This window comes from Acanthisitta chloris, unplaced genomic scaffold, assembly GCF_000695815.1.
Source record: "Acanthisitta chloris isolate BGI_N310 unplaced genomic scaffold, ASM69581v1 scaffold2463, whole genome shotgun sequence".
NCBI lineage: Eukaryota > Metazoa > Chordata > Aves > Passeriformes > Acanthisittidae > Acanthisitta > Acanthisitta chloris.
The window spans coordinates 45,593-57,601 of record NW_008664192.1 but is presented as its reverse complement, the minus strand read 5'-3'; the positions used below and the strand labels follow the sequence as shown (position 1 = coordinate 57,601).

The 12,009-nt window shown below is 42.8% G+C and overlaps 1 protein-coding gene across 1 annotated transcript in view; it reads right to left on the bottom strand.

The window, feature by feature from the left end:
* Window positions 1-12,009, bottom strand: part of RABGAP1L (RAB GTPase activating protein 1-like) — a gene marked incomplete at its 3' end in the record, with an annotated part of 35,379 nt that overhangs the window by 20,836 nt on the left and 2,534 nt on the right. Inside the window, exon 2 of the mRNA XM_009071235.1 lies at window positions 10,540-10,653. Coding sequence (XP_009069483.1) covers window positions 10,540-10,653 — 114 coding nt within the window. The remainder of the gene's footprint in view (window positions 1-10,539; window positions 10,654-12,009) is intronic.

The window sequence follows — 12,009 nt, the reverse complement described above, 5'->3', positions numbered from 1 at the left end:
CTGCCCATGGCAGGGGATGGGACTGGATGAGATTTAAATTCCTACCAACCCAAACCATTCCAGGATTCCATGATTCTGTATGTAATACTACTCAAGCTGTAATAATAAAGGGGGTGAAACCAGAACCATTCCTGCACAGGCTTTCAGGGCTCTTCAGGAAACATCCACAGGTCACCCTCCACCCTCCACACATGCTGTATTTGTAAACTTGTATTTTTAATTTTAGTTTTCAAGCTGCACAGAAAGCGTTGGATGCAATTTCCCTTTACCCAAATGAAGGATAACTCTGCTGAGGTGAGTAATGACAGAACTTCAGCAATACAACAGGTCTGACCCAAACCCCAGGGCAGTTTGTGCTGTGGGGAGAGTGGTTGTTTTGGGAAAAACAAGTTCTGACATCATCATAGTACAGCACCTGAGGTTAGAAAACTGCTGAGAACTACTCCAGCCTGAGCATTGAATCAGAAACAGTTTTTCCATGCCCTTGTTATGCTGAAGAAAGAACAAGCCTCATTTTCCTATTGCACGACTGACATGCCTTTTCTTACTCTCAAAAAAACCCCAAACCAAAATAACTAACCTTTCCTTCCCCTTTGCTTTTCCCAGACAAGAAGACAGATCCTGTTTTTAAAGAGATGTCAGAGGATGTGAAGAATTTGAGGAAACTTGAGAAAGTCTAAGCAGCAGCAGGACTGACATGGGAGGGAGAGACATCCCCAGAGCACAACCAAGGAGCTAAGGTTACAGCCAGGGAAAACAAGAGCAGAAAGGCAGAGCCATGGGGAGGGACAAGCCACAGGAACCAGGAGATCCACTCTGCCCCCAAACCTCCTTCATGGCTGTTTATGGAACACTAGCTTATCTCTTTTTTGTAAGACTTGAACGAAATGGAGACTGCAGAGACCTGGAATGGAAGCTCAGAGACACTGTGAAAGAAGATGCTCAGGGGTGCTGGGGAACCAAACCCACCCAGGGCTGTCCCACAGTATTCCAGAGGTGCTAAACTTCCATGGGCAATAACTGTGACTCCAAAAGGGATGTGACTCTTTACAGCCAACAGGATTAACAAAACTGGAAATGAATCCTGCCACAAATGTTGACATGGAGGTTAAAACAGTTATTTATTTCTCATTCTGATGGGCAAAAAACTAGGATTTGTAAGGAACTCTGAAGTAATCCCAGAAGACAAGATTTTTGCAAGGAACAGGACCTGAGTGTTCCTTTAAAGGTCACTGTCTCTGAACAACTCCCCATACATCTCTGTGAAGAGCTGACCTGGGACTTGCAGCTCTTTGCCCTTTGTCTGCACTGCTCACCATCCCTTTGAGGGCTGTTAGATGGGATCAGTTGGGACCTGAGTGAAAATAATCCCAGCCCACTGCTCAGTGTCACTGGACATGTAAAATCCAGGAGACTAGAAATCATCACAGAACTCACTGACAACTCTTGAAAGAACCATTACAATCTGCTCAGGAGCTTCAATCAGCTCTAGCCACAAAAGGCAGTATCAAAAGCAACCCCAGAAATACAGAATACAAAATCTGAACTGGGAAAAAAAGGATGTTCCCTTAGAAAAAGTTCATTTAAAGGCACTAAAATAACAGAAACTACTTTTTAAAGGTGTAAATTAAGGATGCATGTGACTAATTAGAACCATCCAGTGATTAATCATCATCATCATGAGTCTTTTTATCCATTTGTTCCCTGATTCTATCAGTTTCTGCTTCTGAAGGGCCAACTCTGCTTTGAACCAGATGTGCAGAATGACAAATGAGAAATTCGATTTATGTTTTTTTCATACTCGCTAACAACACTTCTAATTCACTTAAAAAACATCCAGGCTGGAAAATTAAAAGCAAATGATCAATGCCTGAGGTTTCTCTGTGGTGAGAAGCTTCATAGTGAAGGATTTGCTGAAAACAGCAATAACTGAATCCAAACAAGTTCAAAATAACTCTTGAGGAACCAACGCAGTGAGACAAACTGTCTCCAAAACTGATATAGATTCAGAAGTACAGAAAGTTACCAGAAATCAAAAGATACAACTTTGGAGAATGTGAAAAAATGTTGAAACTATAGCAAAAGAGGGAAAATGTGGAGTGTGAAAAAAATCCTCACTCTGCAGTGAAATAATAAAACATGAAGGAAGACCAAGAATTTTTTCTCATCATCAACTTCCTACACACACTTAAACCAGTAATAAATCAGTTTCAAACACATCCAGAGCAGGAAGGCAAAGCCTCTCCTTGGAAAATATCTGGTCAAGGTAGGAAAGTCACATTTAAAACTCCAGCAGAAAATCCCCATGAACTTCCCTTGTGCCTGTTTTATCACAGAAGGACCACAGGGGTTGTCATCCTGCTGGAACCATTGCAGGGTTCAGCCAACAGGGGATGTGTGCAAGGACCTGTGTCCAACTGAGTAGCAGAGATGATAAATTAAAGGGAATAAAAATACTACAAGTGTATTAAGAACAGAAGGTGTTAATGCAAAAGGCTTGGGGGGAGGTAAAGAGGGACACGATTCATTGCCTGATCGAATCAGAAGAATAGATGAAAACATCCAAATGTTTCTAAAAAGGATCCACAGAACTACAAACCAGTAAGTCCTCAGGTACAAACTTCAGCTCTGCATCAGAATTAGATCAGACTGAGAGAGATTTTTGCTGTACAGTCAAAGCATCATAATCCTGGCAACTAAATATTTAATTTTTAATCAGGTCTCTAAAATCTACATGATCTCACTGCATCCACCCAATGCAAAGAGATTCCTGAAGTTTTCTGCATATTTATTTTCCAATTAGAATGTTTTAGTTTTAAGAAACCTATGGGACTTGCTATTTATGAATCATAGAAGGTTAAGGGGTTGGAATGGACCTCAGAAACCATTCAGCCCCAAGCCCTGCCCTGGGCAGAGACACCTCCCACCAGAGCAGGTTGCTCAAGGCTTGATCCAACCTATTGCTGAAATCTGATGCCATGAACCACAGCAGCCTCAGAAATAAGGATTCTGCCTACAGACACCACCACAACGTTGTACTAGATCAATTATGTAAGATTTATGCTTTTAAGGAACTGAGGAGCATCAACTTTCCTCTTTCCACGTTAAATACGGAAACAAAGCAAAATCCCAACTCCCCTATTTCCACTGCTGTCATTCCAACTTGGCAGTTTCAAGAGAATGGGATTTTTCCCATGACAACATGTGACAATGTCACAATCTTTTAACTTATTCTTTTCTTAAGCTCTTGGGGAACTTCCAAGCACAATTCCCCAGTTGGCTGCGATGTTAAATATTCTCTGTCTCATAAATGGAATTTAATGAAGGTTCTGACTTGAAGCCTCTTTTCATTCATCTGAACTAAATGAAGATCTCACTCCCAGAATTAAAACATCTCTCTAATAGTTATCTGTGTGCTGGAGAGAAGAATTGCTCCACAGGTATTACTACAGCATCATCAGAAAGTGAATCCTTTGGAAGCAACAGACTCTGCTCAAGTAAAGACCATGACAGAGAAGCACCTGCACACTGGGAGAGGGAAGGAAGAATGCAGAGATGGACAGAAAATCTCCCAAGATCAGAGCCTTGTGTAGACAGAAAAATTCCAAGTAAGTAGCATTTAACAGACAAATGGAAATGGTGAACCAAGTAAGTAGCATTTAACAGACAAATAGTAACGGTGATGATCTGAATTTAAAACCTCAGATTTGGGATTTCTGTACCTACTGTCTATGGGCCCCAGGAGACAGACATAAGAGAGTGAAATTCATTGCAGAATGAAATGTTTTTCATCACTTTGCATCCTCCCAGGCATGAAAAGGATTGCTTACACTTGCTGAAGGCTCTCAAACACCAGCCTGGGATCACACTGCCTATTGCCTTTGCCACGGTGATTCAATGACATCAGGAACTAAACACTGCAATTCCACTAGAAACTAAGAGAGCTCCTGGAAAATATTCCTGTAGTATCTGCCTCACACAAAGCTCTTACACTTCCAGAGCTTTCAGTGCCCCCACAGGCTGCACAGCAATGCAGAGGGAAAGGTATGAGCAGAGGCTCTACACATCTGTCTCATCTGCAGTAATGGCATTGCTGCTGTCAGTGCTGATGTTTCCTGGCACAGGAAACACTCACTCCTCTGGAAAAGAGACAGGCACAACGCTTGTTAACATGTCAGATATCCAGTGTGTCCCAGGAAAAAAGGAAAATCTATCAGGAATTGAATGCAAGGATTTTTTTGGGGAGAATTACAAGCTTGATTTGCTCTCATTACTTACCTCCGTGTCACTACCAGAAGGACAGAAATGATTCAGGAGAGCTGTGAATGTTTGATACTGACATAGCTCAGTGCTGAAGTTGTTTCAGGAGAGTTAAAAGACTTACATGGTGCCTGGAAAATAGACTATCTCAGGAAAATATCCACTTTGATGCAGACTCCTCACCCAGAAGGTATTTTATGACATGCTCAGTGACAGAATAATTTTAGTGATAGTACAGTTTAAATCTCCACACCTACATTTATTATAAGGCTAACAGCCTGTGAGGAATAATATTCCTGTGACTGCAGCATGGATCACTTTATATGAGGAATTTCTGTGCTAACTGAAAACTGTATTTTAAGGCATTAGTTACTCATTTATTGAGTACCAGGGAGAGGCATGTGGCTGTTACACAATGTGCCTCCCCCAGAGCTGGGAGGGCTGAGAGGATGAAGAAACCTTCACACTGACTCAGGCAGGGCCCTGAACAGACTGAGGGCCTTACTCTTTCCAGCATTCAGGATCCAAAGTGCTGACCCTTCCACTGCTACAGGCTCAGCAGAAACCCCAGGTGCAAGAACAGAGCTGCTAAGCACAGACACAGGGGGAAGGAACTTCATTAATATGCAAATGGAAGAAGACAAGATAACATGAAACAAGACAATATTTACTAGAATTTCTCTCCAACCCAGAAGCAAAGCAAATAAACAACTAAAAATAGATGAAAAATCATTCTTAGCTGATTGTGTTTATGCCTCTGTTTCATCCTAAAACTGGCAAAGAGGCTTCTATAGGAATGAAAGAGATCTGCTCTGAAGCTTCCAAACTTCACTTCCAAACACTGAAACTTGCCATTTGTAAATCTGAGGAGATGCTAAGGATTGAAAAATGTGGAATCATAGAATTTTAGGGGTTGGAATGGACTTTATAGATCACCCAGCCCCAAGCCCTGCCCTGGGCAGGGACACCTCCCAGCAGAGCAGGTTGCTCAAGGCTCATCCAACCTGGCTGTGAACACTGCCAGGGTTGGGGCATGGTGGGGCCAGGGGGGAAGAACAGGTACATGGTGAGAAGAGATGATCATCTGCAAAGAGATGCTGCAATGAAATGGAAATGAAAACGTAAAACGAGGATGAAAGTTAAGCTTTTCCAGGCCAGCACTGAGTAGCAGCTCTGCCAAAGAGTAATCCATCATTTCCAGCTTATCCTGGTCACAGAAGAGCAATTCAAAGGCATTTTCACATTGCAATATACAGCAAAGAAAGCAAAAAACCAAAACAAACCCCGTATCAGAGCCCATTTTGGTATTAGCTTTGCTAGAAAACAGTTCATTAGTCCCTCTGCTAATGAGAGTAGCCACAAATAACAACTAAAGCAGTGTTTGGATTGACAGCACATCAGCCATCACACTGGAAAACCTTCAGGCAAGTGTGACTGGGATTAGGGAATAACTACCAATGTGATCCACCAGGGAGATAAGTATTTAGTAACAAAATCTGTCATGATACAAATGATTCATATCCTTCCGCAACACCTCTGTGTCCTGGAAACCACTAACACCAGCTCTGAACCTTTGAGAAGTCACTCAATCATTTTCTGCAGAACAGGGCAGCACAGTGCCTGTTCTCCCAGTCTGCCCAGTAAGAACACCCACTGGGACAACCTGATTGTTCTCCCTGGACCAGGCTGACTTTTTCCCATTAAAGTCACAGTGGTTGTTGTCCAATAGGAGTTATTTTCATCAGAAAATTAGAGAAAACACATGTCGTGTTAAATTGTGCACTCACCCCCCCAATCAGTCCAGAGGATGAATTCTGCCAGGGGCTCTGACTCCCTGGAGCACTGAGCTGTAAGCAACATGCAGCATGGAAAGCAGGCCCAGAGCATGATTTGGTTGGGCATTGGAGCACCCTGAGTGAGCTCTGTAAATGGAGTTTCAACTTGCAGAGTGTTTGAACAGAGAAAACAGCTGATTTCCCAAAGACTCCCCAAAATGTGCCCTGTGCAAACCCAACTCAGGCTGTGTCCTCAAGTGAAACCTCCAGTCTGGAATCTGGAACTCTTTTCATTCCTTATCACCACTGTCAGCCTTAAAGTATATTTTTAGGTACTTTGTCACATAGATGTTCTGCAAGAGAAAAAGTTTCCATCTTTCCTGATTTCCTACTGTTCTGAGGAAGAGATTAAGGGATGGAATGCAAACTGACAGCCCCGTTAAAGTGAGGCACTGAGCTTTTAATGGCTCTCCTTTTTATCTGACAGCTCACATCATCTCTCATTTCAGTGGGGAAGGAAGAAAATGCTCTTCAGCCTTTTACCCTCCCACTTGAGGACAGACCTTTTCCAGCCTTATTCAGTACTCCCATTCTTCAAACCTCTATTAGAAGCAGGGCATGAGTGCCCAGCACCTCTGGTCAAAGTTATTCTAGTCCTAGAAACCTGCCACAATATTACTTTTCAACACAGATTATTACTTTTTATTCCCAATGGAATGACAAGTTTCTAAGCAAATTAATTAGCTTTAAACAATATTACTCTAAAACTCACCAGAGCAGTCATCAACTCAAGGTCCAGTCAGCCCCAGCCCCAGGCATCTGGCACAGCCACAGTCAGGAAAAGTTACTGCCTGGAAATTTCCATGGCAGTTGTGTCTGAGCCCAGTACTGGTAAGTAGGTAGAAACCCTCGAGTCTAAAATAGGTAAATTTATGCCTAATTCCATGCTGAAGACTGGCCATGGATGTTCTACCACAAAGCAATGCTTCCCAAAACCCTTCCCTGAACCAATGAGCACAGTCAATAAGTCTACCAGGATTTTAACAAAGCCTTCCACAAGATCCCTTCCCAAAGGCTTTTCAGGGAACTAAGCAGCTGGAGAAGGTCCTCTCATGCACTCAAATAACTGATTAAAGCATAGGAAGCAAAAGGTAGGAAAAAACAGTCAGTTCTCACCCATAGGTCACTCACAGAACCATGCAGCAAGATGTGCTAGGGCTGATGCTGCTGCAAATACTCACAAACCTTAAGGAACACACAAAAATAGCACAGTAACAAAGAGTGCTGAGGAGACAAAGCTGTTTGGAGCAGGGAATTAAAACCTGACTGCAAAGCTGCTAAGCAGAACATGTTCTGTCAAGAGAAAGTGGCCAAGTGGCAAAGGTCACTCAACTGCAGGTAAACACAAAATGCTTCAGAGGAAAAGCAGTTCTCAACTTGATGTCCTGTCACTCCATGCCCTTGTCCCAGGTCCCTCTCCAGCTCTCTTTAGGCATTGGAAGGGCTCTAAGGTCTCCCTGGAACCTTCTTCTCCAGGTCTTTTTAAAAGTGGAGGTTATGTTTCCCTAAGTTCAGTCAGTGGGAACTTCACTGGACAGCCAGGACTTCTCACATAGGATGGACAGTGTTTCAGCAACTTTATGTGCCAGTTCCCCCAGGACCTGCAGATGCATCTCATCAAGCCCCATGGACTTGAGCACCTTCAGGCTCCGTGGATGGTCTCAAACCTGATCTCCTCCAGCAGGCAGGATTTCATTCTGTCCCTGTCTTTGCTTTCTGTTGGAGCACTTGCCAGTGAAGACTGAGGCAAGAAAGTCATGGGTACCTCAGCCTTCTCCATGTCCTGGAAAACCAGGTCTCCCCTTTCTTTCTGGAGAGAAACCACATTTTCTCTAGTGTTAGTTTTATCACTGAAGTACCTATAGAAGCTTTTCTTGTCACCCTTGACATCCCTGGCCAGATTAATTCTGTCAGGGCCTTAGCTTTCCTAACCTGATCCATGACTGCTTGGACAATATCTCTGCATTCCTCCCAGGCTATCTGTCCTTGCTTTCACCCTCTGTAGGCTTTCTTTTGTGTCTGGGTTTGTCCAGGAGCATCTTGTTCATCCATACAGGCCTCCTGGCATTTCTGCCTGACTTCCTCTTTGTCTGGATGCACCAACTTCTCAGTCCCAAGATCCTTCAAGAAAAAGAGGCCTAACAGCTACAGCAACTTTTTCTGCAGGAGCAGCAGAGGCCCCAAGAGCAGGGAACATCCCAGCTTTGGAAGACAAGCAGAAGTCTTTTTAATGCTCTTTATGAAACAAAAGACTGAGATATTAATGAAAAAGAGTTTTTCTTTCCATACTATGTTCCCTAATCCTTTCATCATCCTCATGGAACTTCTACAGATTCTTCCCAGTGTAGAATTGTCTCTAATTCTGGACACAGCAACCAAAAGCAGCTGCAAAACACTGAGTTACTCAAGTAATTCTATTCCTACACAAGGTTCATCTGTCTACAGATCCTTTACACCTCATTATTTACCATTCCCTTTTCTTTGTGCCATCAGGATATCTTTATGAGAAATGACTTTCTGGTTTCTTGCAGTGACTAACCACAGCACATGGAATGAACAAGGGATTTTTGCAATGCCTTGACTGAAATCCATCGATTCGGTGCTGATGCTTGGGAACCTGCCAGCCAGTCCTGAATTCTTTCATGTATATCTTGTCCATGCTCTCACCTGTCCAGCACTTACACATCCTTAGTGTGGCAGAGCACAGAACCTGCAGAACTTCCACAAAATCACCTTCACCAACAAACCTCTACTTCTATTTTTCTTGCGTTAGCTTGTCAAGATCTATTTTCAGTAAACTCCTAGGCCTTCATTATAACATACTTCTCACATTTAGTTCTTGAAAAACTGAATATTATTCCATCATTTTTCATCTAACTGATATCAAAGTGACAAGCCCACAATTACCTGCATTGTCCTGGTTATTCTTTGCACAGGTTGGCACAGGAACTGTTTTCCTGTAGCCCTCCAGAGCCCTCTGAGATGAGTGAGAAATCAATATCATTGGCACAAAGTTCTCCCTGTTCCTTTATTTTTGCACTTTGCTTTTAAAATGTGAGTTACTCATGATAATGAACTTCAATACCTAAGCAGTTATGTTTAAGAGTCATCCAAGTTGTTGTTTGAACAGGAGTCTGTACCACCATGGAATTTACCTGGAGAACAGGAATATTTATCACTGTACCCCAAAGGTAAGACACTCTTTTCTGTTTGTTGTGACAACTCCACTGGTTCCATTAACCAGCAGGAGGTGGAAATAGTAATAAGGAAGGGGAAGGGAAGTGGAAATGGCTTTGTCTAAGCCAATAATTTATTCTACATGTAGAAAAATATGTGAAACAAAACCTGACTGCCAAAAACACAATCAAATCTGTGACTGACAGCCAGAGAACTACTGACCCAGCTGCAATATTCTGCCTTCTGGCTCTCTCCTGAGCAACACAAGTCTGTCTGTACAAGCTGGACAAACCTGCTCAGTTAGTACCTCAACTTCTCCATGTGCAGATTGGAAAACATCAGAGTTTTCTTCTTTAGAGAAGCTCTGACAGCTCTGAGGGAAAGAAAAGCTCTGCACACACACTGCTGGTGGAATGGTCAGTGAACTCGTTCTCTAGGTGATTATGTGCAGACATTCTTGCTTAAACTCTGAGGGTTTCTCTTGCTCTGCCAACCTCTGCACCTCAGAGCAAAACGAGGCTGTACTGCACCAACTTGCACTGAGAACCTCTGACCTCACTCTGCCCTCAGCAGTGCCAGGTGAGCCTGGCTCTTCCCACCTGCACCTCAGGAGCTCCCAAACATGGGGGTAAACAAAGCACTGCAGGAACACTGCACTCTGCACACAGCATCACAGAATCAACCTGGCTGGAAGAGACCTCAAACATCATCCAGTCCAACCCTCCCGTGGTCACTAGCCCATGGCACTAAGTGCCACATCCAGTCTCAGCTTGAAAACCTCCAGGGATGGGGAATCCACCACCTCCCTGGGCAGCACATTCCAATGCCTGAGCACTCTCTCCACAAAAAATCTCTTCCTAAGATCCAACCTAACCCTCCCCTGGCAGAGCTTGAGTCTGTGCCCTCTTGTCCTGCTGCTGTTGCCTGGGAGCAGAGACCAACCCCCACCTGACTCCAACCTCCTGTCAGGGAGTTGCAGAGGGTGATGAGGTCTCCCCTGAGCCTCCTCTTCTCCAGGCTGAACACCCCCAGCTCCCTCAGCCTCTGCTCATGGCACCTGTGCATTTCTTGCTCTGGGTTGCAGGTGGAGCTGTTGGTGCTGAGGTTTGAACCATGGGGGCAGAGTTCTTGGGCTGAGAGTCATGCAACCTAAATACAGCTCTAAAACCTTATTGATTAGCACCTTGGATCAGAACAGGGTCAGCAGGGCAAAATACAGTCACAGCAAATATGGAACATGCTTTAAAATTCTGAGTACTGACTGTACCTTACAGATTTTGTACAGAGATTCCTGACCATCTCCTTCTGTATCTTTGAAGTAATCATGTGCTGGATATGTACGATGGATATCTCGTTTAATGACACTCTCCTGAGCAGAGTCCTGTAAGAAAAAGAGAGAAAAACCCCAAGGCATTAGCCCAGTAACAATGTAATTACACATAATAGAAAATTCAATGTGTAATCAACATGGATACATTAGGTAACTGCTTTACTGACTCATCCTCCAGAAATGCTCTGGGAAGAAACTGAAAATCTTGTATAGTCTCATATGCAGTAACAATTTGACAGTCAAACAAGAGCAACCTGGCATGTTTTCTGTCCTTCAGGCTTAAGGTTCAACCTCAGAACTCATAGGAAATTACCAGTTATTTAACTGTTGGTGCATTTCTACCACAGATCTTATTGCTCTGGCAGTAAAAAAAATGAATTAGACTGTCTCTCTCTTGCAAGCTTAAAGGTACAGATTTAAAATGTGCCTCGATCTACCACAAAAAAAGTGTTAATTAAAAATGGAAACTATTAGAAATGTTCAAGGTTTACTGTTCAGTGATGTTTACAAAGTGGCAGGAAAATGTCAGAGCTGGAACTACAGCAGTAGATCAGTTATCTCCAGGCTCCTGTTCCCTTGGGTGTGAGCTGTACCTTCAGGTTGGTCAATAGCAAATGGTGCTTTTCTCCATTACCTTTGTAATCCTAAAGGAAAACCCAACAAAATCCTCACCTGTGACTTGGAAAATAAATCCTTGATAAACACTTTTCACTTGAAAACAAAATATCTGTGTTACAGAAAAGCTTCCCTGTACTTCTCTTTTCTTGAATGGGGAGGCCAATGTGTAATGGGCACAAAGAAGCTGACAAGGAAGATGTCCAAGGTAGGTCCAGAAAATACTTATGTAAAAGACCAAATGCAAATTCCCTAATTCCCTTTTCCTGAGTGAAAAAGAGCTTGCAGCAGTCTTCACTGAGCACTATTAACAACAGATGCTTCTAAGAAACCAGAGGAAAACAATTGAATGGCCCCAAATTACAATGTACACTGAAACACTGGAGAATTAAGTCCTTCTCAAAAGACAATATCCCTTAGAAATACAATAAAGCTATTATTGAGGACAAAGAAATTAGTCTAGAGTGAAGATCAGTGGAGAACTACTTCCTAAAATGTATCCAAAATCCTTTTCCTAATTTCCTACCCTTCCCTAGCAGCAGAGTCTGCTGATAGCCCTGTTCTCAGGAGAGCCACAGCAGCTGAGTTTACAGTTATCTTCATTTAAGGTTTTCAGAGGATTTTTATTCTTCCAAAAGTCATGATTGGTTAATTTATGATTTAAAAAAAAAAAAAAGCTCAGGTGAGCTGGCTATCAAAGCATTCAGAGCTCTAATGATCTTTCTCACTTTTAATAATCATTTCTAGGCTGCCAACTCAGAGAAATAATATTCAACTGAGGAAAAGAATTAT